This window comes from Bufo gargarizans, chromosome 8, assembly GCF_014858855.1.
Source record: "Bufo gargarizans isolate SCDJY-AF-19 chromosome 8, ASM1485885v1, whole genome shotgun sequence".
NCBI lineage: Eukaryota > Metazoa > Chordata > Amphibia > Anura > Bufonidae > Bufo > Bufo gargarizans.
Window position 1 is genome coordinate 148,778,335 of NC_058087.1, and position 24,892 is coordinate 148,803,226.

Sequence of the window (24,892 nt, forward strand, 5' to 3'; positions counted from 1 at the left end):
ATGTCAGATTTTCTACATACTACAGGAGATCTTGGTTGTTTTTTTTTTTTTTTTGCTCCAGGTGTCTTGAGCTTTATCCTGGTGGCACACCCCTTTTTTTTATTTAGATTTTAATTTAAATTTCTAAAATTTTAATCTTGATTTTTTATTGATTTATTACCTAATGAGTTTATATTATAATGTAACACTGATTCAGGGAATACGTGCTATGATATCTCCTTAAATACTGCTAATATATTGTGTATGCAGTACGCTAATATATTACTAATAGATGCACGTGAGATTTAATATTTACCCGGAGGCTCGCATATGGGCCATTAACACCAATAATAACATTGATTGCTGAGAGTGGCGCCTAATTTTGTTTATTGTTTTCTCTTGTTCACCTTTCGTGGTGAGGGTAAGGCCGTCTTGAGACTCCCTTTCTGGGCGTTTCGGGCACATACGGCCCATCCTTTATCTATTTCTCATTTAAACAGCTGATCGGCGGGGGTCCAGGTGTCACACCCCCACCGATCTGTATAAAAATCTCGGGAAAACCCCTTTAATTATGAATTAGTGGTCGGATAATCCCTTTAAAGAAAAACTGGTTTGAGCCCTAAGCAATTCTTATCATGACCCTTAATGCATTAAATAAGCAGTTGCAAGAAACTCTTACTTCACTTTTACAGTGGCTTTTGTGTCGTGACGTGAGGTCAAGTTAGAAACTGCCGAGTCTGTATTATAATAGGGAACCATTCTAGGATCAGTTCTATCATATAATATTATTTTGAGATTGGCTCGATGTACAAGCAGCAAACGAGCCATTTCCTAACATAATATTATTATTGGAACTGCTGCACTTAAAAGCCGGAGCAACTCCAATACTAATGCTGCAGAGAAATTCAGTCTGTCAGCAAACTAAGAGTCTGTACTCTGTGGATTGAGTTTTCATAGGAGCTGTCACACAGAGTGTGCTAACAGAGTCCATTCGCTTAAAGGGGTCGTCTCATTTTGATGTTTCCAAGGTGGCTGGGAAACAGAGGAAAGTGCCGATGCTCCGCTCCGGACACAGTATAGTACAGCAAGCTATGCTGTTTCCACATCCTTCCTACGCTGTAATGGGAGTGCCAGCCTGCTCCGCTGCTTTCCAGGCACCTGGTGGTTGGGGCTTGGTCCCATCTCTCCTTAAGGCCTCTTTCACACGACCGTATGTATTTTGCGGTCCGTTTTTCACAGATCCGTTGTTTGTTTCCGTTGCTTTTTCGTTCCATTTCTGCAAAAACATCTCCGTATGCGTATGGTTTCCGTATGTGATCTGTTGTTTGTAAACAGTAAACACGTGGGCATGGATCCGCAAAATACGGATGACATACGGATGTGTTCCGTATGCATTTTGTATTTTTTTGCGGACCCATTGACTTGAATGGAGCGACGGAACGTTATTTGCGGTCAATGATAGGACAAGTTCTATCTTTTAGCGGTACAGATATACGGAAATATGGAAACGGAATTCGCACGGAGTACATTCCCGTTTTTTTTGCAGAACCATTGAAATGAATGGTTCTGCATATGGACCGTAAAAACGGAAACCGAAAAAAAATAAGTTTGTGTGAAAGAGGCCTAACAGTGAGATGAGACAAGCCCTCTAATACAAGCAGCCATACATGCTGGCTGTGCGCAATGGTTTTGTGGCAGGTAGTTTTATTCCTCTTTTATTAGCATTACACTCCCTCCTGTATAGGCTTTGCTCACATCTGGGTACCATGTAATACTATACATTTCCCTTGCATCAGCCACTGAGTGGCCACTCAGAACTTTCCACAATGTCAGTAATCACTGATAGCTAGAGAAGCCAAGGCAGCTTCAGTCTATGCTGACAATCACAGACTAAGGCCTCATGCACACGACCGTTGTGTGTTTTGCGGTCCACAAATTGCAGATCCGCAAAACACAGATAGCGTTCGTGTGCGTTCCGCCATTTGCAGACTGGCACGGACAGCCATTGATATAACTGCCTAGCTGCCGCAAAACAGACAAGAATAGGACAGGTTATATATATATATTATTTTTTTTGCGGACCACGGAATGGAGCAACGGATGCGGACAGCACACAGAGTGCTGTCCGCATCTTTTGCTGCCCCATTGAAGTGAATGGGTCTGCATCCAAGCCGCAAAAGCTGCGGCTCGGATGCGGACCAAAACAACGGTCGTGTGCATGAGGCCTAACAAACAGTATGTGAAGTGATAATAACTGTGGTTTCTTTTAACCACTTAAGGACCACAGGTTTATACCCCCCTAGTGACCAGGCCCTTTTTTACAAATCGGCACTCCACAACTTTAGCGGTTTATTGCTCGGTCATGCAACTTACCACCCAAATGAATTTTACCTCCTTTTCTTCTCACTAATAGAGCTTTCATTTGGTGGTATTTCATTGCCGCTGACATTTTAACTTTTTTTGTTATTAATCGAAATTTAACGATTTTTTTGCAAAAAAACGACATTTTTCACTTTCAGCTGTAAAATTTTGCAAAAAAAACGACATCCATATATACATTTTTCGCCAAATTTATTGTTCTACATGTCTTTGATAAAAAAAAAATGTTTGGGCAAAAAAAAAATGGTTTGGGTAAAAGTTATAGCATTTACAAACTATGGTACAAAAATGTGAATTTCCGCTTTTTGAAACAGCTCTGACTTTCTGAGCACCTGTCATGATTCCTGAGGTTCTACAATGCCCAAACAGTAGAAAACCCCCACAAATGACCCCATTTCGGAAAGTAGACACCCTAAGGTATTCGCTGATGGGCATAGTGAGTTCATAGAACTTTTTATTTTTTGTCACAAGTTAGCGGAAAATGATGATGATTTTATTTTTTTTATTTTTTCTTACAAAGTCTCATATTCCACTAACTTGCGACAAAAAATAAAAAATTCTAAAAACTTGCCATGCCCCTCACGGAATACCTTGGGGTGTCTTCTTTCCAAAATGGGGTCACTTGTGGGGTAGTTATACTGCCCTGGCAATTTAGGGGCCCAAATGTGTGAGAAGAACTTTGCAATCAAAATGTGTAAAAAATGACCGGTGAAATCCAAAAGGTGCACTTTGGAATATGTGCCCCTTTGCCCACCTTGGCAGCAAAAAAGTGTGACACATCTGGTATCGCCGTACTCAGGAGAAGTTGGGGAATGTGTTTTGGGGTGTCATTTTACATATACCCATGCTGGGTGAGAGAAATATCTTGGTCAAATGCCAACTTTGTATAAAAAAATGGGAAAAGTTGTCTTTTGCCAAGATATTTCTCTCACCCAGCATGGGTATATGTAAAATGACACCCCAAAACACATTCCCCAACTTCTCCTGAGTACGGTGATACCAGATGTGTCACACTTTTTTGCTGCCAAGGTGGGCAAAGGGGCACATATTCCAAAGTGCACCTTTCAGATTTTGCAGGCCATTTTTTACACATTTTGATTGCAAAGTTCTTCTCACACATTTGGGCCCCTAAATTGCCAGGGCAGTATAACTACGCCACAAGTGACCCCATTTTGGAAAGAAGACACCCCAAGGTATTCCGTGAGGGGCATGGCGAGTTCCTAGAATTTTTTATTTTTTGTCACAAGTTAGCGGAAAATGATGATTTTTTTTTTTTCTCTTTTTTCCTTACAAAGTCTCATATTCCACTAACTTGCGACAAAAAATAAAAAATTCTAGGAACTCGCCATGCCCCTAACGGAATACCTTGGGGTGTCTTCTTTCCAAAATGGGGTCACTTGTGGCGTAGTTATACTGCCCTGGCAATTTAGGGGCCCAAATGTGTGAGAAGAACTTTGCAATCAAAATCTGTAAAAAAATGACCGGTGAAATCCGAAAGGTGCACTTTGGAATATGTGCCCCTTTGCCCACCTTGGCATCAAAAAAGTGTCACACATCTGGTATCGCCGTACTCAGGAGAAGTTGGGGAATGTGTTTTGGGGTGTCATTTTACATATACCCATGCTGGGTGAGAGAAATATCTTGGCAAAAGACAACTTTTCCCATTTTTTTATACAAAGTTGGCATTTGACCAAGATATTTTTCTCACCCAGCATGGGTATATGTAAAATGACACCCCAAAACACATTCCCCAACTTCTCCTGAGTACGGCGATACCAGATGTGTCACACTTTTTTGCTGCCAAGGTGGGCAAAGGGGCACATATTCCAAAGTGCACCTTTCGGATTTTGCAGGGCATTTTTTACACATTTTGATTGCAAAGTTCTTCTCACACATTTGGGCCCCTAAATTGCCAGGGCAGTATAACTACGCCACAAGTGACCCCATTTTGGAAAGAAGACACCCCAAGGTATTCCGTGAGGGGCACGGCGAGTTCCTAGAATTTTTTATTTTTTGTCGCAAGTTAGTGGAATATGAGACTTTGTAAGGACAAAAGAAAAAAAAAGAAAAATCATCATTTTCCGCTAACTTGTGACAAAAAATAAAAAATTCTAGGAACTCGCCGTGCCCCTCACGGAATACCTTGGGGTGTCTTCTTTCCAAAATGGGGTCACTTGTGGCGTAGTTATACTGCCCTGGCAATTTAGGGGCCCAAATGTGTAAGAAGTACCTTGCAATCAAAATGTGTAAAAAATGGCCTGCGAAATCCGAAAGGTGCACTTTGGAATATGTGCCCCTTTGCCCACCTTGGCTGCAAAAAAGTGTCACACATGTGGTATCGCCGTACTCAGGAGAAGTTGGGGAATGTGTTTTGGGGTGCCATTTTACATATACCCATGCTGGGTGAGAGAAATATCTTGGCAAAAGACAACTTTTCCCATTTTTTTATACAAAGTTGGCATTTGACCAAGATATTTTTCTCACCCAGCATGGGTATATGTAAAATGACACCCCAAAACACATTCCCCAACTTCTCCTGAGTACGGCGATACCACATGTGTGACACTTTTTTGCAGCCTAGATGCGCAAAGGGGCCCAAATTCCTTTTAGGAGGGCATTTTTAGACATTTGGATCCCAGACTTCTTCTCACACTTTCGGGCCCCTAAAAAGCCAGGGCAGTATAAATACCCCACATGTGACCCCACTTTGGAAAGAAGACACCCCAAGGTATTCAATGAGGGGCATGGCGAGTTCCTAGAATTTTTTTTTTTTTTTGCATAAGTTAGCGGATATTGATTTTTTTTTGTTTTTTTCTCACAAAGTCTCACTTTCCGCTAACTTAGGACAAAAATTTCAATCTTTCATGGACTCAATATGCCCCTCAGCGAATACCTTGGGGTGTCTTCTTTCCGAAATGGGGTCACATGTGGGGTATTTATACTGCCCTGGATTTTTAGGGGCCCTAAAGCGTGAGAAGAAGTCTGGAATATAAATGTCTAAAAATGTTTACGCATTTGGATTCCGTGAGGGGTATGGTGCGTCCATGTGAGATTTTATTTTTTGACAAGTTAGTGGAATATGAGACTTAGTAAGAAAAAACAAAAACAAACAAAAAATTTCCGCTAACTTGTGCCAAAAAAAATGTCTGAATGGAGCCTTACCAGGGGGGGGGGGGTGATCAATGACAGGGGGGTGATCAATGACAGGGGGGTGATCACCCATATAGACTCCCTGATCACCCCCCTGTCATTGATCACCCCCCCTGTAAGGCTCCATTCAGACATCCGCATGATTTTTTACGGATCCATGGATACATGTATCGGATCCACAGAACGCATGCGGACGTCTGAATGGAGCCTTACAGGGGGGTTATCAATGACAGGGGGTGATCAGGGTAATCAGGGTGATCACCCCCCTGTCACTGATCACCCCCCCTGTAAGGCTCCATTCAGACATCCGCATGATTTTTTACGGATCCATGGATACATGTATCGGATCCACAAAACGCATGCGGACGTCTGAATGGAGCCTTACAGGGGGGTTATCAATGACAGGGGGTGATCAGGGTAATCAGGGTGATCACCCCCCTGTCACTGATCACCCCCCCTGTAAGGCTCCATTCAGACATCCGCATGATTTTTTACGGATCCATGGATACATGTATCGGATCCACAGAACGCATGCGGACGTCTGAATGGAGCCTTACAGGGGGGTTATCAATGACAGGGGGTGATCAGGGTAATCAGGGTGATCACCCCCCTGTCACTGATCACCCCCCCTGTAAGGCTCCATTCAGACATCCGCATGATTTTTTACGGATCCATGGATACATGGATCGGATCCACAAAACGCATGCGGACGTCTGAATGGAGCCTTACAGGGGGGTTATCAATGACAGGGGGTGATCAGGGTAATCAGGGTGATCACCCCCCTGTCACTGATCACCCCCCCTGTAAGGCTCCATTCAGACATCCGCATGATTTTTTACGGATCCATGGATACATGGATCGGATCCACAAAACGCATGCGGACGTCTGAATGGAGCCTTACAGGGGGGTTATCAATGACAGGGTGATCAGGGTAATCAGGGTGATCACCCCCCTGTCACTGATCACCCCCCCTGTTAGGCTCCATTCAGACATCCGCATGATTTTTTACGGATCCATGGATCGGATCCACAAAACGCATGCGGACGTCTGAATGGAGCCTTACAGGGGGGTTATCAATGACAGGGGGTGATCAGGGTAATCACCCCCCTGTCATTGATCACCCCCCCTGTAAGGCTCCATTCAGACATCCGCATGATTTTTTACGGATCCATGGATACATGGATCGGATCCACAAAACACATGCGGACGTCTGAATGGAGCCTTACAGGGGGGTTATCAATGACAGGGGGTGATCAGGGTAATCAGGGTGATCACCCCCCTGTCACTGATCACCCCCCCTGTAAGGCTCCATTCAGACATCCGCATGATTTTTTACGGATCCATGGATACATGGATCGGATCCACAAAACGCATGCGGACGTCTGAATGGAGCCTTACAGGGGGGTTATCAATGACAGGGGGTGATCAGGGTAATCAGGGTGATCACCCCCCTGTCACTGATCACCCCCCCTGTAAGGCTCCATTCAGACATCCGCATGATTTTTTACGGATCCATGGATACATGTATCGGATCCACAAAACGCATGCGGACGTCTGAATGGAGCCTTACAGGGGGGTTATCAATGACAGGGGGTGATCAGGGTAATCAGGGTGATCACCCCCCTGTCACTGATCACCCCCCCTGTAAGGCTCCATTCAGACATCCGCATGATTTTTTACGGATCCATGGATACATGGATCGGATCCACAAAACGCATGCTGACGTCTGAATGGAGCCTTACAGGGGGGTTATCAATGACAGGGTGATCAGGGTAATCAGGGTGATCACCCCCCTGTCACTGATCACCCCCCCTGTAAGGCTCCATTCAGACATCCGCATGATTTTTTACGGATCCATGGATCGGATCCACAAAACGCATGCGGACGTCTGAATGGAGCCTTACAGGGGGGTTATCAATGACAGGGGGGTGATCAGGGAGTGTATATGGGTGATCACCCGCCTGTCATTGATCACCCCCTGTAAGGCTCCATTCAGACGTCCGCATGTGTTTTGCGGATCCGATCCATGTATCCATGGATCCGTAAAAATCATGCGGACGTCTGAATGGAGCCTTACAGGGGAGTGATCAATGACAGGGGGGTGATCAATGACAGGGGGTGATCAGGGAGTGTATATGGGTGATCACCCGCCTGTCATTGATCACCCCCCTGTAAGGCTCCATTCAGACGTCCGTATGCTTTTTGCGGATCCGATCCATGTATCCGTAAAAATCATACGGACGTCTGAACGGAGCCTGACAGGGGGGTGATCAATGACAGGGCGGTGATCAATGACAGGGGGGTGATCAGGGAGTTTATATGGGGTGATCATGGGTGATCAGGGGTTTATAAGGGGTTAATAAGTGACGGGGGGGGGGTGTAGTGTAGTGTGGTGTTTGGTGCGACTGTACTGACCTACCTGAGTCCTCTGGTGGTCGATCCTAACAAAAGGGACCACCAGAGGACCAGGTAGGAGGTATATTAGACGCTGTTATGAAAACAGCGTCTAATATACCTGTTAGGGGTTAAAAAATTCGGATCTCCAGCCTGCCAGCGAACGATCGCCGCTGGCATGCTGGAGATCCACTCGCTTACCTTCCGTTCCTGTGAGCGCGCGCGCCTGTGAGCGCGCGCGCCTGTGTGCGCGCATTCACAGGAAATCTCGCGTCTCGCGAGATGACGCCTATTGGCGTTAGTGTGACCTGGGAGAGCCGCCGCGATGACGCCTTTCGGCGTTAGCGTGGCGGCAAGCGGTTAAAGACATGTAATAATAACTGAAGGAAATGACTTGTTGCATTTAGTAAAAATTAAGATAATTTTTATTTTTATTTTTTTTTATAACGTTGGTGTTTATGGGCGGCTGAAATTCTACCACTGACCTCAGCCTCCCTGGTCATTTCCTTCTCACGGCTGTACATGCGATCTGTGCTGGTGTCTACAGGGTATACTTTGTGTTTTGATACTGCCTTGTACCATATTGTTAAAAGATAAATTAAAATTCGTGAAGAGGTCGTGCAGTGGAGTAATGCCTCATTTACATCAGTGTTTTGTCATTGATTGTGAACCAAAACCAGGTGCGGCTCTAAACACAGAACAGGTAAAGATGTTTCCCTTATACCTTATGTCTCTGGAGGCTCCAATCCTGGTTTTAGCTCACAATCACTGATGGAAATCACTGACCAAACACTGACGACCTGTCATGTTCAGAAAAAGGAGATTTTTTTTATAACTTACCAGTAAAATCTCTTTCTCTCTCTTCATTGGGGGACACAGAAACCGTGGGTATAGCTATGTCCTCTAGAACAGTGTTTCCCAACCAGTTTGCCTCCAGCTGTTGCAAAACTACAACTCCCAGCATGCCCGGACAGCATTTGGCAGTGCGGGCATGCTGGGAGTTGTAGTTTTGTAATAGCTGGAGGCACACTGGTTGGGAAACACTGCTCTAGAAGGCGTTGACACTAGTAAAAGCTGTCAGCTCCTCCCCTGGCAGCTATACCCTCTCCAGCCTGGAGAGAGAGCTTCAGTTTGTGTACAAGCAGTAGGAGAAGCAAGTAAACCAACGAAAGAATGTGGAACACCAACAATGCCAAGAACCGAACCAGGTTCTAACCAGCAACAGCCACAACTGTGGCCGAACAACAATACTGGATGGGTGCTGTGTCCACCCAATTAAAAGCGAGAAAGATTTTACTGGAAAGTTTTAAAAAAAAATAGTTTTCTCACCCATATCCATTGGGGGACACAGAAACCATGGGATGTCCAAAAGCAGTCCACAGGGAGGGAAAAACCACAGACCCATGGAGCAAGCGCCCCTGCAGGCAGCTAAGTAACTGCCGCCTGCAAGACCATGCGGCCCAAGGCAGCTCCCGCCGATGCACCTGCCAAAATTTTGTGAATGTGCGAAAGGAGGACAGTAGCCGCCTTGCACAACCGCGCGGCCGAACCTTGATCCTCCAAGCCCAAGAGCGCCCACCGCTCCGGTGTAGTGAGCCGTGACACCGAAGGGCGGAACCCACACTTGGAAAAAACTGAAGCTCTCCAGGCTGGAGGGGGTATAGCTGCCAGGGGAGGAGCTGACAGCTTTTACTAGTGTCAACGCCTCCTAGAGGACATAGCTATACCACGGTTCCTGTGTCCCCCAATAAATATGGGCGAGAAATAGAATGAAAAAGTCTACAATCAGAAAATAAAAACAAAGTAGAAGAAAATAATCCGGATCCGTTCACACGTGGTATGCCCTTCCCTATGCACCTTCTGGCCTAATCCTCTCCTTTGCTCTTCCTTCTTTTTGTTTTTGATTTTGTCACAAATTTTTGTGGGCCCCTTGTCTGTTTAGCCACATTATTGTTTTTTTATCTTTATATTTAATAAAAGTTAAGTTTTAGTCCGTGCTGTCTGTGAAAACCTAATCTGCTACCATGGTATAGCCTTACATTAATATATACATTCACACATGGTGTTAATTCTCTGTATTTTACGCAGCAGAATTTTGCGCAGAAAATCCACAGAATTTACACTACAAGCAAAGTGGATGAGATTATAAAGCTCCCATCCTCGCACTGCAGAGGAGTTGTGCTGCAGGTCTTTGCCCCACAGCATGCCACTTGCTGCAAGTTTCCCCTGCATCTTTCTACCTTTGCAGTGCAAAGTTTGAAGCAGTGAGAGACCTTCTATTATCCCAACCCATTTCAGGCGTTTTTTGCAGTTTTAGTTTAACTTGCTGTGATTTGCTGCATGTGAACGTACCCTTAGAATATAAAACCAGTATTTGGTTTGAATTATATAAAAAAAAAAAAAAATTAGGTGGTACTTGCCCTTTAAAATAAAAACCAGACATCATATAGTGCATGACAATCTCTTTCTACCAAAGCTAGGACCAGCCGTGTTCCTCACATGGATCCAAAGATCTCTGTATTCATTGCTCCAATAGCCCTGCTAGATTTCTTTCAGGCTGGCAGCTTGGGGAGTGTGTCCTTTCTCAGGGGAGTGTCCTTTCTGCATCATTCTTCCTGTAACTGCCAGGTTTTTTAACAGAACATTTGGCTGATGACAGTTGAAGGTTTTAAACTGAACATGTGCAACCTCCTCTGTGAGGTGGACAAGAAATAAGGAAATGAACCAACAGCAGGTGGCGATATACATATTATAGAATAGCTCAGTGGCTATGCAAAATTTTGAATTACATGCAATTACCAAATTATTCAGATCCAGGTGCTGGTTTGAAAAATCTAGAATATTATTTGTGGCACAATCCTTGTACATTCCAATTCATGGGACATTTTAAGAGCTGCCTGGTTAAGCCCTAGAACACCTCCAAAATTCCCAGAAAAGACCCATTTTATACAAATTTGCATAAGCTGCAGTCTATTTTTGTAGGACTGTCCCTTGAGAACATGGACTGCGGGCAAACATGGGAGACTGGTCTCATTCATACCATGGTAAACATACAAATGAGTGCTGTACCTGTGTCAGGGGATCCATGGCCATGAAATGTGTTTTCCTGCCAATATTATAGTTTCAGTCTTTATAACGTTTTCTTTACGTATCTTTTCTGTGCTTTGATGAGTGATATATGAAAGTCTGTACTGGTGTCAGTGAATCACAGCTCAGGTATTAGAAACATCTGTCAGACAGAAGTGGAAACCATCCTTGCACAATAAAAAAAGGAAATTAATAAAACTTTCCTGAAAAGGAGCTTGTTTTCACAGAAAGCAGACAACACCCAGCCCATATTAGCATTTAAACATATGCCGCACTGTCTAGCTCAGGCACACATGTACAAAGGAGACGACTTTCTATCAGCGCTGCGAGCTATGATTAGAAACCAAGCTACATCTTTCCAAGATGCCGCAAAAACCACATAATGGCAGAACTGGGACTTGTGTCCTGCTGCCTTCTGACTCACATCTTCCATGGTCCTATTAAAAGAAAGTATTGTAAAATTCAAGATCCACCTTTATGTATCGGCATGTACACAAAGCGCAATGCCTAAAATTTCATATGTAAGTTGAAAAAATATATAATATATATCTTTATAGCAGACAGAGCTTTGACAGAACTCCAAATCTGCATAGAGTTAAATAATACAATTCTTCCACCACCAGGGGGAGCACAGAAGCTGACAATAGTGACAACACTTGTGCAGTCAGCTCTCTGGCCCACATTCATTAAACGTTAGATATTTTGTAACACTGAAATTGCAGGGTACTTGACGAGAATTGCACTTAGTTTGTTAAAAGCTGTAAATAAATCTGGTGCATTGGAATGGTCTGACTGTTTCAATTCCTTTATATGTCAGAAAGTACTTTGATGGTTGGACCAGGATCACTGTACTCGCCTTTTATCTTTTTTTTTTTGTTGCGGTAAAAAGACAAATGTTATAAATCTGGTGCACTTTTAGATGCAGCTTTTTAATCAATGCAATTTTCACCAACATTAGATATAAACTGAATAATACATGTGAGGCTACAGATGTCCGCCCTGTTCAGTTGGGATATCCCAAGATAAGTGGCACTTTTGGGGGGGGGGGGGGGGATTTATTTTTATTTTTTTTAAAAGCTTGTCTATCAAGGATATCAAGCCAAGAGATTTATTAAAAGGGATATTCCAAATTCATGATATTGATGACCTATTATCAGGGTTGGTCATCAGATCGGCAAGGCTCCGACTCCTGGCATCCCACTACAATGTAGGCGGTGTGTGCAGACAAACCATAAAAAGGACGCAGCGCTCGCACAAACGGCTGATCAGCAGGGATGCTGATCAGTCAGACCCCTGCCGATGTCATCAGTGTCATGAAACAACCCCTTCAAGAAAAAAAATCAGTCTGGAATAAAAAAAAAATAGTGGAAATTCACGATAAAAATGTACAGCTTTCCCAAAAATATTTTCCTACAGGGTTATAATTTTAATGGGAGTCTGTGACCAGGAAATTTGCTGATAAAATAGTCACAATGCTTTGGAGGACTAGATCAGCTGAATATAATGACCTTTCCCTGAGGGCGGGTACACACAAATGTGTTTGGCTGGCAGAGGAAGCATAGGGAGCAAGGGTCAGAGTGACTTGGCCCGCCCTCGGTGCACTTAGCTGCTCATTTGTATATGGATTAAAAGTACTTTTCTTCCAGAATGAAGCAATGGATCACCAAGGGCCGATTCACGTGACCATGATCGGCCTGGGAAACACTGGCCATGTGTTGGCTGCATCTCACAGGCCGACCGTTGCCCCCCTGACCCGAACTGGCTGCATCATAGTCATTTATAATACAGTGGATATCTGATGGCAGATCTATTGTGCTATACTCATAGTAGCCCCGCAATTAGATAGGAACTGGTTGTATCATAAAGTCATTTTGAGTTAGGGAGATGCGTCTGACACACGGCCCATGTTTCCCGGGCCGACTACAGTTGTGCGAATCAGTCCTTGGTGATCTGTTGCGTCATTCTGTAGAAAAAGTACTTTTAATTCATATGCAAATGTATTTTTGATTAACAGGGCCAGGACAATAACTCCAGCACTTATATATACAGATTTTTCTTATTGCTTTGGTTGCAAGGAAGGATTACTATTATTATACTATTGTTATTAGTAATACATATCAATTTACCAGTAGATGATGTGCAGGAGGTAAAGATGCACAATGTATTTCATGGACTTTATTTCTATTGATATGCAGGTAACGAATGCACACAGCCAGCAGATGGATGACTTGTTTGATATACTCATCAAAAGTGGAGGTAAGAAAATGCATTCACTATCTTTATAGTCAAAAGGGTCATGTAAAATATTTAAAGGTGCATTTACATGCACAAACTGAGCAGGCAATTATCGGAACCGTCCCTTCCGATAACTGCCTGCTCGTCAGTGGAGGTTAGAGCTGCATTTATGTGCAGAAATCACGTCTACAGTAATCTGATGTTGAAGAAACTAACTCTAGAGCCCTGCCAAGCTGTTGGGCTGGGTGCAGTAGTGGTGGCGTAGATTCCACAGTAATTTATGGTATGTGTGGATTGGGTTTTCAAAACTCCATCCGCAACTTCCAAAAAATATCCACATTGAATTGTGAACATGCTGCAGATGTTCAAATCAACAGCTTACATATTATGTTGTCAATTTGTTGTGGATTCGCGCATTGGATTTCACCCTTTGCAAAGTGTAGGTTGCAATCTGCTGCAGAATCCACTTGTAAATTATCCACTTTGTTTGCACCAGATTGCCGACTGTATTCAGCAGAAACCAGGGGAACTGTGAATGCAGCTCTGCTCTGTAAAGCAGACTGTAACCCAGGTAAATGCCATATATTTTGTGTATTTGCATAGCTACTTAAAGAGCATCTGTCAGCATGATCAACCCTATTAAGCCAGGTATATTGCCTGGTAGGGTTGATCATGCTTATCAAATTGAAATCTGTCTTTTATGTATAGGTTGAACTACTGCCCAGATATAATACTTTTTATATTTATGCAAATGACCAATTTTGAGCACCGAGGGGCTGGTCATAGTGCTTGGAGCACTACTACTGCTAGGCCTCTGTGCTCAGTTCACTCTCTTCACAGACAGCAAATGAGCGCAGCTGCTGGGAGGATCGAAAGGTCAGTATTCTCTCCTCCCTGTATAGCGCTCTCTCTCCCTTCTCCACAGGCTCTGCTGCCACCAATGAATGTCAGCATGCATATATTAGTCCTAGCACTTTAGAAAAATGCATTTCTAGTGGACACCACCATAATGACTAAGTGAGCCACAGCGAAGGCACCAGAAGACAGGGCTAGATGTTGGACAGCGTGAACAGAGCACAAAGCAGTAACGGTGCTACAAGCTCTGTGTCTGGCCCCTCGGTGCTCAATATTAGTCATTTGCATAAATATAAAATGTATTATATCTTGGCAGCGGTTCAACCTATAGACAGATAATAATTTAATCAGCATGATCAGCCCTACCAAGCAAAATCCCTGGTTTAATTGGGTTGATCATGCTGACAGACGCTCTTTAACATTTTATGTATGCCGTGTGTCACAACTTAACAGGCCTTCCACAAAACACTGTAATATTATGTCACATAATCCATGTCATGTCACAATTCAGAGTCTTGGACACTTTCTTGACATGCTTTAAAAAAAGCACCCGGTAAGTACGCTTAAAGGCTATGTACACCTTCAACGACAATTTTTGTTTATGATTGCATTTTACTCATTTTGGGCTAAAAATCCTATTTGCAATTGGCCTTTATTAAAGATATTGAGTCGTTCTGTCACAAACTGTTTTTCTAGCTGTGTGACTCCTACTTTCACTTTGTGCTGTCATTTAATAACCCTTATTTCTAAACTACTAAGAGGTCATAAACACATTCTTATCAGTAAGATAGGAACTGAGCTATAATGAGTGTTTATAATGTCAGAGATAAGGAGACGTCTGCTCCCCAACTGACATAAAAGAGAGAAAATCCAGAAGCTGCTACTAGAGCATCTCAGCTATGTACAGAAAAAAGGACTGCATACTTTTAATAAAAACCAATGGAATTTTTTTTAGCTCAAAATGATTACAATGCAATCATTTAATTTTTTTTAGCCTTTAAAGGGTCTATAAAACCACAAGCATTCATAATCCAAATGAAAATATCCAGTGTAACATTTATCAGGTAGCCTTATCAGATATGATTTTCTATTGGGCAAAACTGCACAAAATATTATTATTTTTTTTATTGAACTTGTCAGGAGATTTGTGCTGCCCAAGCCACGGGTAGAATTAAATCCCAACAGGCTCCCTCATTACAGAATGCAATGGAAACTTAGAGAAGAGTCATCTAGGTGACTCCCCGCCAGCTTCTCCCTGCCCAGCTCAGCTTGCCTATATATAAATGAGGAGAGACTTGACAATCAAGCAAAGCCAGGCAGGTAGAAGTCGCTAGTTTCCTTTTGAAACATCAATTCACTGAGTTTTTATCCCATGGTGTCGCACTGCTGGATCTTCATAACATTAGAATTTCCCAGCTGAATCCTTTACAATCTTCTCCGAGATATGGCAGAAATTCTCCTACCAACTGTTCAGGGTCCGTTTACACGGACCATTCTTTCAGCCAATTGTGGGGTACCAACTGAACGTTCCCGACAGTTGCCTGATCGCCAGCAGAGATGAGGGCTGTATATACCTGCAGCAATCACCTCCGCTGTATGGGGGCAAATGAATGATGCAACGATTGCTACTCCCCATAGAAATCCATTATTCCTATGCAGTAAGATCTGCTGCACAGACACAATGATTTTTGGTGCCGGCAGAAGGACACAATCGCCCGATGAACGAGTGCGCTTTTTACTCCGATTTATACAAACGCTCATCCTTGATAATCTGCTAGATAATCAGTCTGTGTAAAAGGACACTTTTCTGTGGTACTGGGAGTATTTTCTTTCTTTGCAGTAAAGTGACAGGAGCCTGCAGCCCAACTTCAGCTTCTTGACAGTCATTCTCAATGAGCCGCTCTGCTGATAGGAGAATGACAGGCTTGTGTTACAGGCATATTGGCCGCTGACTTGAACACTGGAGCCAAACTTAAATAAGTAACAGCTGAAGGAAAATTAAACCATGAATTAGGAGGCTAAGCAGCCGTCTCTTGTATGCAGCAGTCTGTTAACCCTTGTGCTGGGGCCTTAGAAGGCTTTGCAGGGCTGCATACAGAGTGAGGAAGATTTACGAATACTGTTGAACTTTGCACTGTCTAAGAACATGAATAGCAGTTTTAATATTAGACAAATTAACAATTCAGGCTCACAGACCTTTGTAAATCTGGAGTATCATAATTCACATTCCAGATTTAGGCTTCTTTCCCACTGGCGTTAGGATTGTCCAGCAGGCTGTTCCGACAGGAGAACAGCCTTCCGGATCCATACTAACGTTTGCATGTTTCTTAATTATTATTATTTTTTTACTTTAGCCACCTTTGGGGGCTAGAACCTTTGTCCAATTCACCCTAATAGAGCTCTGTTAGGGTGAATAGGATTCTGACACTGTCCCTGCTGCACGGTGCTTTGTGCACACAGCAGCAGGGATCTTACCATGGCAGCCCTGGAAGGCTTTAGGCTGGGTTCAGACCTTAGCGTTCGGGATGGAGCGCTCTTTATGCGCGATTGTATGCGCGTTTACAATCGCGCATACAGAGACAAGCGAACGCCCATTGTCGCGCATTCCCGCTGAAGTCTATGTACGGCAACGCGCGACAAGAGGCCCCAAAGAAGCCAGTGTACTTCTTGGGGTGTCGGGCGTTTTACAGCGCGATCATACGCGCTGTAAAACGCTCAGGTGAGAACCATTCCCATAGGGAATCATTCGTTCTTGCCTGTTGAGCGTTTTACAGCGCGTAGGAACGCGCTGTAAAACGCTCAGGTCTGAACCCAGCCTTAGTGGTGTCCTGGCTGCCATGGTAATCGATCGGAGCCCCGCAATTTCACTGCTGGGGCTCTGATTGGAACTGCCACTGCACCACCAATAAATATTCTGAGGGGAGGAGACCCTGTGGCAGTAGTGCAGCCTAGTATAGGAAAATAGCAAATCCCGGTATCGTTCTGGGTACAAAAGTATAGATTGGGTATTGAAAATTCGATACCAGGTGCAACCATACTGTGTAATCTAGGTTTACTCCACCTATAAATTGGTTTGGCTTTACTCCAAAAATGCACCAGAATTTTGGCTTATTTTTGGGCAAATGGAGATGAAATTAGGCCAGGACCTTTACATAAAGGCATACCCCTTTTCTGATAACCCTCACCCCTTTGTATGGCAAGTGAAAAAGTTAGAAAAGTGTTGTAAAGCACGTACACCAGTTGCAAATAGTTATTATGCCCCAGTTTCTTTTAATTTTTTAAATTGCCAACAATTTACTACCATGTTCCTGAATTTACTAATTGTTTAAGTGACCAAGAGTAGATCTCATTTGGAAATATATAGTTGAAAATGTAAAGACTTGCATTCTATGCGGTTAGAAATCAAAACTTTACCTACAATGATGAAGAGACATCACTGTAAGCCAAGAGTGTAACCTACACAGAGAAAAGGTATAATGGAAAGGACTCCTTTAAAGAGAATGTGTTGCATATATTTTTTTGCCCATTTAAAACCAGATAATTATGCAGATAATTTTTTCTAATCTGTTTTTATTCTATTTCCTGAACATGATTATTGGGATGGCCATCTTGTCTTGTTGTTAACAGCATTTAGAGCTTTGCCGTACATCAGCCACCATGAGCCATAGACAGAATAGACTGAGGATGCTCATGGACTTCTATGGGAGAGGTTTCTAGGCATCCTGTGTGAACTGTTCAGGGGTCAGGAGGAGTAGATGAGCTCTAATATCACGATTGTGGATGGTGAATCCTGTGTTATCCATATATCTGTTATTCTAATCCTGCCAGTGATAATCATGAGATGAATGCTGAAAAGTGATCTATACAGACCAAAAAATGGTGTCTATTATTAGACTTAGTGGACAGTGCGAAAACTGCAGGATTTTAGGATTTTTAAAAAATATATAGGAGATAGTGATGTGAAAATTTTAAAGCAACATCCATTCTTTAAAAATGTTTTAACATAAAAACATGATTTAAACAATAGGTTTCTGATTCCCTTTATATCAATTGGACCATAACAGGGACGTGCTCCTTTACATTAGGGCACCATACTCCTAGTACTGATCAGAAGCTTGTTTGCTATACCCTTCCCTCTGTTATAAATATAAAAAAATGATGACCTTTCCAAAATTGATGCTGGCTAAAAACATTGGCCCAGATTTACTAATTGTAAGGATGGCATAGGCTTGGCTTACTTTGAGACAGATTTTTATGCCAGAAATGTGGTGCATCTTAGGCTCCACCCCTTTCCACTAAGCCCCAACCCTTGCCGAGCATGCCAGAAAAAAAAGTGTAGAATCCCTAAATGTGCCAAATGGCGCCACTTTTTGAGACCCTTTTTTTGGTGCAGACACAATAGTAAATCTGGGCCATTGTTTTTAGCAATTTAAGTTCCACACCACATTTTATAAATGTATGAAGTGACCTCAAAATGTCATGTGAAATCCGCGCCTAATGCGTATTCTTTTCAGATGTAGCAGTGAAATGGTGCTGAGTGTGGTGTTACACAGACCTCAGAGCAGTGTGTCCTTACCAGTAATGCTCTCTGGCTTGGCTTTTACAAGATTCTGATCGGTAGACTTCATCTCTTTATGGACTTCACTATAAATCATTTTTTTCTTTTATACTATTCGAAGATGCGTTTAACACCATTTTCCTCCCAAGTTTGGTCTCCTTTTGTCTTTGAAGAAAGATGAGATTTATTGCAGGCTCTTTCAGCACTTAATGGGTGCGAGTGGCTTATGACGCAATTTCCCTTTTAGATTTAGCACCTAAGGGAGACAGAGCAAAACCTGCAGCTTGAGAATCCATTACAATGCTCAGTGGAGAAAGTGTAGGCTGATTATGTTCATGGCAAGCGGTCAATTTTCAGCTCTGTTTCATCTTGCTGTCAGAGAATACTGATGTTAATGAGAGTGCTGAGATTTAAACATTTGATAGGTAGCAGTCCGTTTGGATTTCAACCACATCCTCAGCACAGAACAAATCTCCCTTTTCAGAGAAATGTATGGAAAAAAGATATAGAAAAAAAACAATAAATCGCCTTTAGCTCCAGTAGTCACATACCACTCACTTTTTTTTTTACTAATTATCTACCATTTCCTTTCATCTGGACAGTCACAATCATCTATTTATATATTTTTTTACACCCCATCCATGTTTTTTTTGTGGCCTCCTGTGAAAGGCTATACCTTCATAATTCAGATGAAACGCAGCCTAAAATGCACCTGTTCTGTTTATTACACGGTCACTTATTGACTTTAGTGGGCACAGTGTGGTAATACAACATTTCAATAAAAGCTTATGGCCAGGGAATCTGTCAGCTCCAAAACACCTTCAAACTAGAGTAAGCGGTGTATAGTGTAACTGGTACTGAATCCAATTATGTATTTTTTATCTTCATACTCATTTCCATTCTGATGCTGTTCTCCTACAAACCAGCATTAAAATGCACTGAGCTCACACACACAATGGAGAGGACTCCTGAGCTCGCACACACAATGGAGAGGACTCCTGAGCTCGCACACACAATGGAGAGGACTCCTGAGCTCGCACACACAATGGAGAGGACTCCTGAGCTCGCACACACAATGGAGAGGACTCCTGAGCTCGCACACACAATGGAGAGGACTCCTGAGCTCGCACACACAATGGAGAGGACTCCTGAGCTCGCACACACAATGGAGAGGACTCAAAGAGGAGTCCTCTCAATGCATTTTACTGCTGGATTGTGGGAGTACAGTGTCAAAAGCTAGTATGAAGATAGAAATTACACAATTGCACTCAGCATCGGTATTCTGATATGTCTGTAGTAAAGACTTTTATTCCCGATAGAAAACTGTTATGTGGCATCTTTTATTTGAACTCTCTGCAATGCTGTTCCTCTGTTATTCTGTTTGAAAATGTATGAATACATTGAAAATTGGCTCTTACCCTTTCCATTGTCAAAGGGCCATGTGCCCATTTAGGCATTATCCAATCAACGCTTATGGTACTAGACTGTGTAGGGACCCACCCCATCAGCAAGGGCAATGGTACCACCCAGTTGTCAATTTATTCCTCAATTTCCAGGAAGAATTACAGAGGAACGGCACAAGGCAGAGTGTTAACTCATGGGGAATATAAGTGCTTATTGAACAGTAAGGCATTTATCAAGCTTTTTATGCCACATCATATTTGTGCCATAATTCGCTACTTTTTGAGTTTCTCGCGACTGTGCCAAAGTGGCAATAAAAGGGGCAGGGTTTAGTGGGAGAGGCAGGACCTACCGCAGCCCGTAGAATTTACTGTAACTTACACTAGAAACTGGTATTGGTTATAGCTCAAGTCTGCGCCAGCTCCTAGCTTATAGGCGCATGGAAGCCCAGAGATGTGCCTAATTTATTAAGAGGCATCTTCACAGTGGATCAAGACTGGCGTATGGGAATTCTAGTCTTGATAAATCTCCCCAAACAAGTTCTGCAAAGCCCCTTTATAGTTATCACAATACAAGAGAATGTATATGTAATTGTATATACAGAGAGTGGCCTCCATGGAGTACAGCACACGCCTGTGTATTCCAGTTAATTTGTAGAGAATGCACTTTCCATACATTTTTCTCTCCTCTCATAGGTTCAATTGCAGCTATACCCTTATCTATAGCCAAGCATATATATATACTGTTGATTTACCGTCTTCTATATTTCCAGAGGATTAAGCTCCACTTTAAAGCTTTGTTCAGGCACATACATGATAACAATACTAGTGCTGTAAGTTTCTCATGGAATACAAAGAAATGACTCCTCCAGTTTGGAAAATCTATTAGCGGTGAAGGCTGGTTGTCGGTAATTTATCACTGCTGGGAATACAAGTGGTGGTTAGTATCAGACTCTGAGAAAAGGTTTCATTGTCTCGGAGGATATTCTGTTTAAAAATTGGATCTGGATAAATGTATACATCTGGAAAACAACAGAGGGCTTTAACATGATCTTTCCTTAAAGGCATTGTGTGTCTGACAAGTGGTATTGCTAACTGCTTATCTGATGTCCACCATAACGTATTCATTCACATTCAGGTAGCACTTAATAAAGACAATAATCTCTCACACACACTATTATACAGTATATGGAACATTCTGTCTCATATGGCTGCTTACTGGGAAGCAGAGGTGTGTCTAGCTCTGGGGCCCCAGTGCAAAATCTGTAACAGGGCCCCTTACCTTTTACCATGTGCCATTTATAATACAGGTGTAAACTGAAATGGGTATTCCCATGTTGACTTTTATGGTATATCCACAGGATCTGAACCTCTATAGAGAATGGGCCCCAGAGGTGGAGCCCACACCTATATGAATTTTAGGTGTGTCCTGTCGAAATGCCATACATGGAGATATGGGGATACTTCTTTAGGGCCTTCTTAGGCACTAGGAACCCATGCATGACTGCCACATCTTCAGTGAACATAAAATTGTATTGAACTGCACAAATTATAGAAACGTTACATTTATTGCTGCTGTAAGTCGATAAAATATATAGTACTAACAGTGTTTGTGGTCTTATGCAGATCAAAGATTAGAAAGCATATCATTACTTATTACTGTGTTTCCCAAGTGAAGCCTTTAGAAGAGTTAACCTTGTCTATTTATTTTTCCAGAAATTTCTCCTCTAATTAAAGAACAACCTTCGCCAATATCAAAGATGAGACCTGTTACTGCCAGTGTAACCACTATGCCAGTGAACACGGTAGTATCAAGACCACCACCACAGATACATGTAGCCCCTCCATTGTCTTTAGAACCAACAAACAGTCTGTCACTTAGCTTAGAAAGCCAACTGGAGGCATTCTTGGATGGAACCCTACCACCAGGAACTAACATTCTTCATCTAGACAGCCATAGTGATGGCAGAGATACATTTTCTCTAATTGATGACCTGAACAATGATCTTCACAGCATACTGGACCATGATTCGACCCCTATGGAGACCACGGACACCCCATTCACTGCAACCAGTTGCTTATCTCTAGACCTCCAAGACACAAACCTGGACAACATGGAATGGCTGGACATTACTATGCCAAATTCCGCCTCTTCTCTTACTCCTTTAAGCTCCACCATCCCAAGCATGTTCTCCACTGACTTTTTGGACACTAATGACTTGCAGTTGCAATGGGAGTAAACATTTACTGTAGATCTCGGATTTTACTTTGAAAAATCTAAGCTGGAAAATGGTTGTAATTGCAGCAGTTACACCAAAACAGCAGGATACAAAGTGATCTGCAGCATTTAACTGCACTGGATTCCCAAATATATTACTGGCAGGCCACTAGGGAGAGACACTACACTGTACAGGTAAAAAACAAACCTAAAAGGTGACCAGTACTGGTGGGTCAAGAACGCTGGTTAGATCAGAAAACATTAGGAGATTAAAAAATGGAACGATCATTGGGGGAATTGTACACAAATTGACAATAGCAACTATATATCTGATGTTTTTTTCCACTAAAGGTGGATTTCTTTTTTCCTCTAAAAGTAACTGCACTTGACTGTTCCTGTGAACAGGCTGAGCCAACATTACTCCATGGCAAAGCGCTGACTGGTTCAGGGTTCGCACTAGAATCTTCACAAGATATGCAGAAGTGAAGATATGTGCGTGATGCTTAATTGGCTTTATCTGTCATGAAACAATGATGTAAACCTTGTAGAAAGCATACGTTTATATAATTTACATTTTACTGCCATTTTCCTGTCAAATCATAGAGAAGCCTAAAAAAAAAAAAAAAAAGACGCAAAATCTTACTTTAGTAAGGCGGTTCATGCATCATTACAAAACTGTAATTGTGTTGCTGGAAAATGCTGGTTTAATGTATTCATTTTACAGAGGGGCTTTTTTTTTTTTTTTTTTTCGTATGAGACTTTAAAGATAGTGTCAGTTTGCTTTATTTTATATTGCCTTTTGTAACGGTTAAGAACAAAGGGATTTTATGGCCTCCTCTCTGAAAACCTACTGTAATATTCTGTACAGAATTGTATGAAATGATTTTTTTTTTTTTACCAAGAGGTCACCTGCTATAGATTAAGCGCACAGGCTTTTTTTTTATTTTGCTTTCCTTCCCAAAATGGCATGCACCAAAATATATATATATATATATATATATATATATATATAATGTTAGACTGAATGATATAGATTCTACTTTACTAAGAGGGAGAAGAAAGGGATATGAGCTTCGAACTGTCCACTACATGACATGTATATAGAATATTTTTGAAAAAGTTGTAAACCTTGTAAATATAGTTACAAACTCAAATATACGAATGGAGAAATAAGACTGTAAATAAACATAAACTGGCGTTTCCTTGACTAAGAGTAGCTATACGCTGCTTCTGCATGTAGTCACGGGCATAATTCTACAAGGAAGGGAATCTACCATGGTCATACCTGGCTTTTTTGAAGACTGCAGTGATTGCAAATTCACCGGACGATCACTGAATTGCATTTCCATGTTCTTATCTGGGAGGGTAAAACAGAAATACTGTATCACTATGTAGTCACTGGTAAGGCAAATACTTAGTACTGGTTTCAGCCACCTTACCATTTTTTTAAGCAGAAGTTTTTTTGTTTTTTTTTCCTTCCTTTTTACCTTCAGGTTGTGTTTTTTCTTATTTTCAACACTGAGAATTGTTGGGAGGAAAAATTAACCAAAATAATCCCCACAATTTTCAATGCTCCTTCCTACCACACTTGTTATAACCTCTCTCAGTCTGCCTCTCTAAAATATCAGGAGCAAGTTATGAAGTTATAAAGAGAGTTAAAGGGGTTGTCCGGGTTCAGAGCTGAACCCGGACATACCCTTATTTTCACCCCGGCAGCCCTCCTGAGCCTGGCATCGGAGCATCTCATGCTCCGATGCGCTCCTGTGCCCTGCGCTAGATCGCGCAGGGCACAGGCTCTTGTGTTTACAATAACACACTGCCGGGCGGTAACTTCCGCCCAGCAGTGTGTTCGGTGAAGTCACCGGCTCTGAGGGGCGGGCTTTAGCTCTGCCCTAGCCGTTTTACTGGCTAGGGCAGAGCCAAATCCCGCCCATCAGTGCCGGTGACGTCACCGGGCTGCCTGTCAGCCCCATAGAGAGCCCGGTATGTCACCGGAACTCTGAAAAATGCCTTTGCCCTGCGCGATTTAGCGCAGGGCAAAGGAGAGCATCGGAGCATGAACTGCTCCGATGCTCATGTCAGGGGGGCTGCCGGGGTGAAAATGGAGGGATGTCCAGGTTCAGCTCTGAACCTGGACAACCCCTTTAAGGGGTTGATTGGGATCAAAATGAACTCTCTTTTTTCCATGTGTTTGCTATTGCAGCTCAGGCCCATTTAAAGGGAACCTGTCATCAACTTTATGGTGACCTCACTGAGGGCAGCATAAAATAGTGACAGAAATGCTGATTTCAGCGGTGTGTCACTCATGAGCTAAAAGTTAGTGGCTGCCGAGAACCAGCATCATAATCATTACAGCCCAGGCCTGGAAAAGAGTCAAATCTACCTGAGAAGAGTCCTGGTTATCCATAATCTCCTGCTCTCTCACCCATCTGCTGATGATTGGCAGTTCTCTCCTAGACAGAAAGGGAGAATACTAGGTAGAAGCCGGTCAGTCATCAGCAGGAATCCATGAATAACCAGGACTCTTCTGAGGTGGCCATGACTCTTTTCCAGGCCCAGTCTGCAATGATTGTTGGTTCTCAGCAACCACTTACTTTTAACTTCCAAATGACAGACCGCTGAAATCAACTCACCTGT

General features: G+C 42.7%; 1 protein-coding gene across 19 annotated transcripts in view; it reads left to right on the forward strand.

Moving 5' to 3' along the window:
- Nucleotides 1-23,462, forward strand: part of MRTFB (myocardin related transcription factor B) — a 266,554-nt gene extending 243,092 nt beyond the window's left edge. For 16 of the 19 annotated variants that reach the window (XM_044302677.1, XM_044302681.1, XM_044302680.1 and 13 more), the window contains 3 exons: nucleotides 13,185-13,245; nucleotides 13,721-13,795; nucleotides 21,754-23,462. In XM_044302677.1, the coding sequence (XP_044158612.1) occupies nucleotides 13,185-13,245; nucleotides 13,721-13,795; nucleotides 21,754-22,277 (660 nt within the window). In that variant the 3' untranslated portion in view covers nucleotides 22,278-23,462. The remainder of the gene's footprint in view (nucleotides 1-13,184; nucleotides 13,246-13,720; nucleotides 13,796-21,753) is intronic. The other 3 variants (XM_044302684.1, XM_044302695.1, XM_044302696.1) reach the window with 1 other exon arrangement.
- Nucleotides 23,463-24,892: the final 1,430 nt, after the last annotated feature.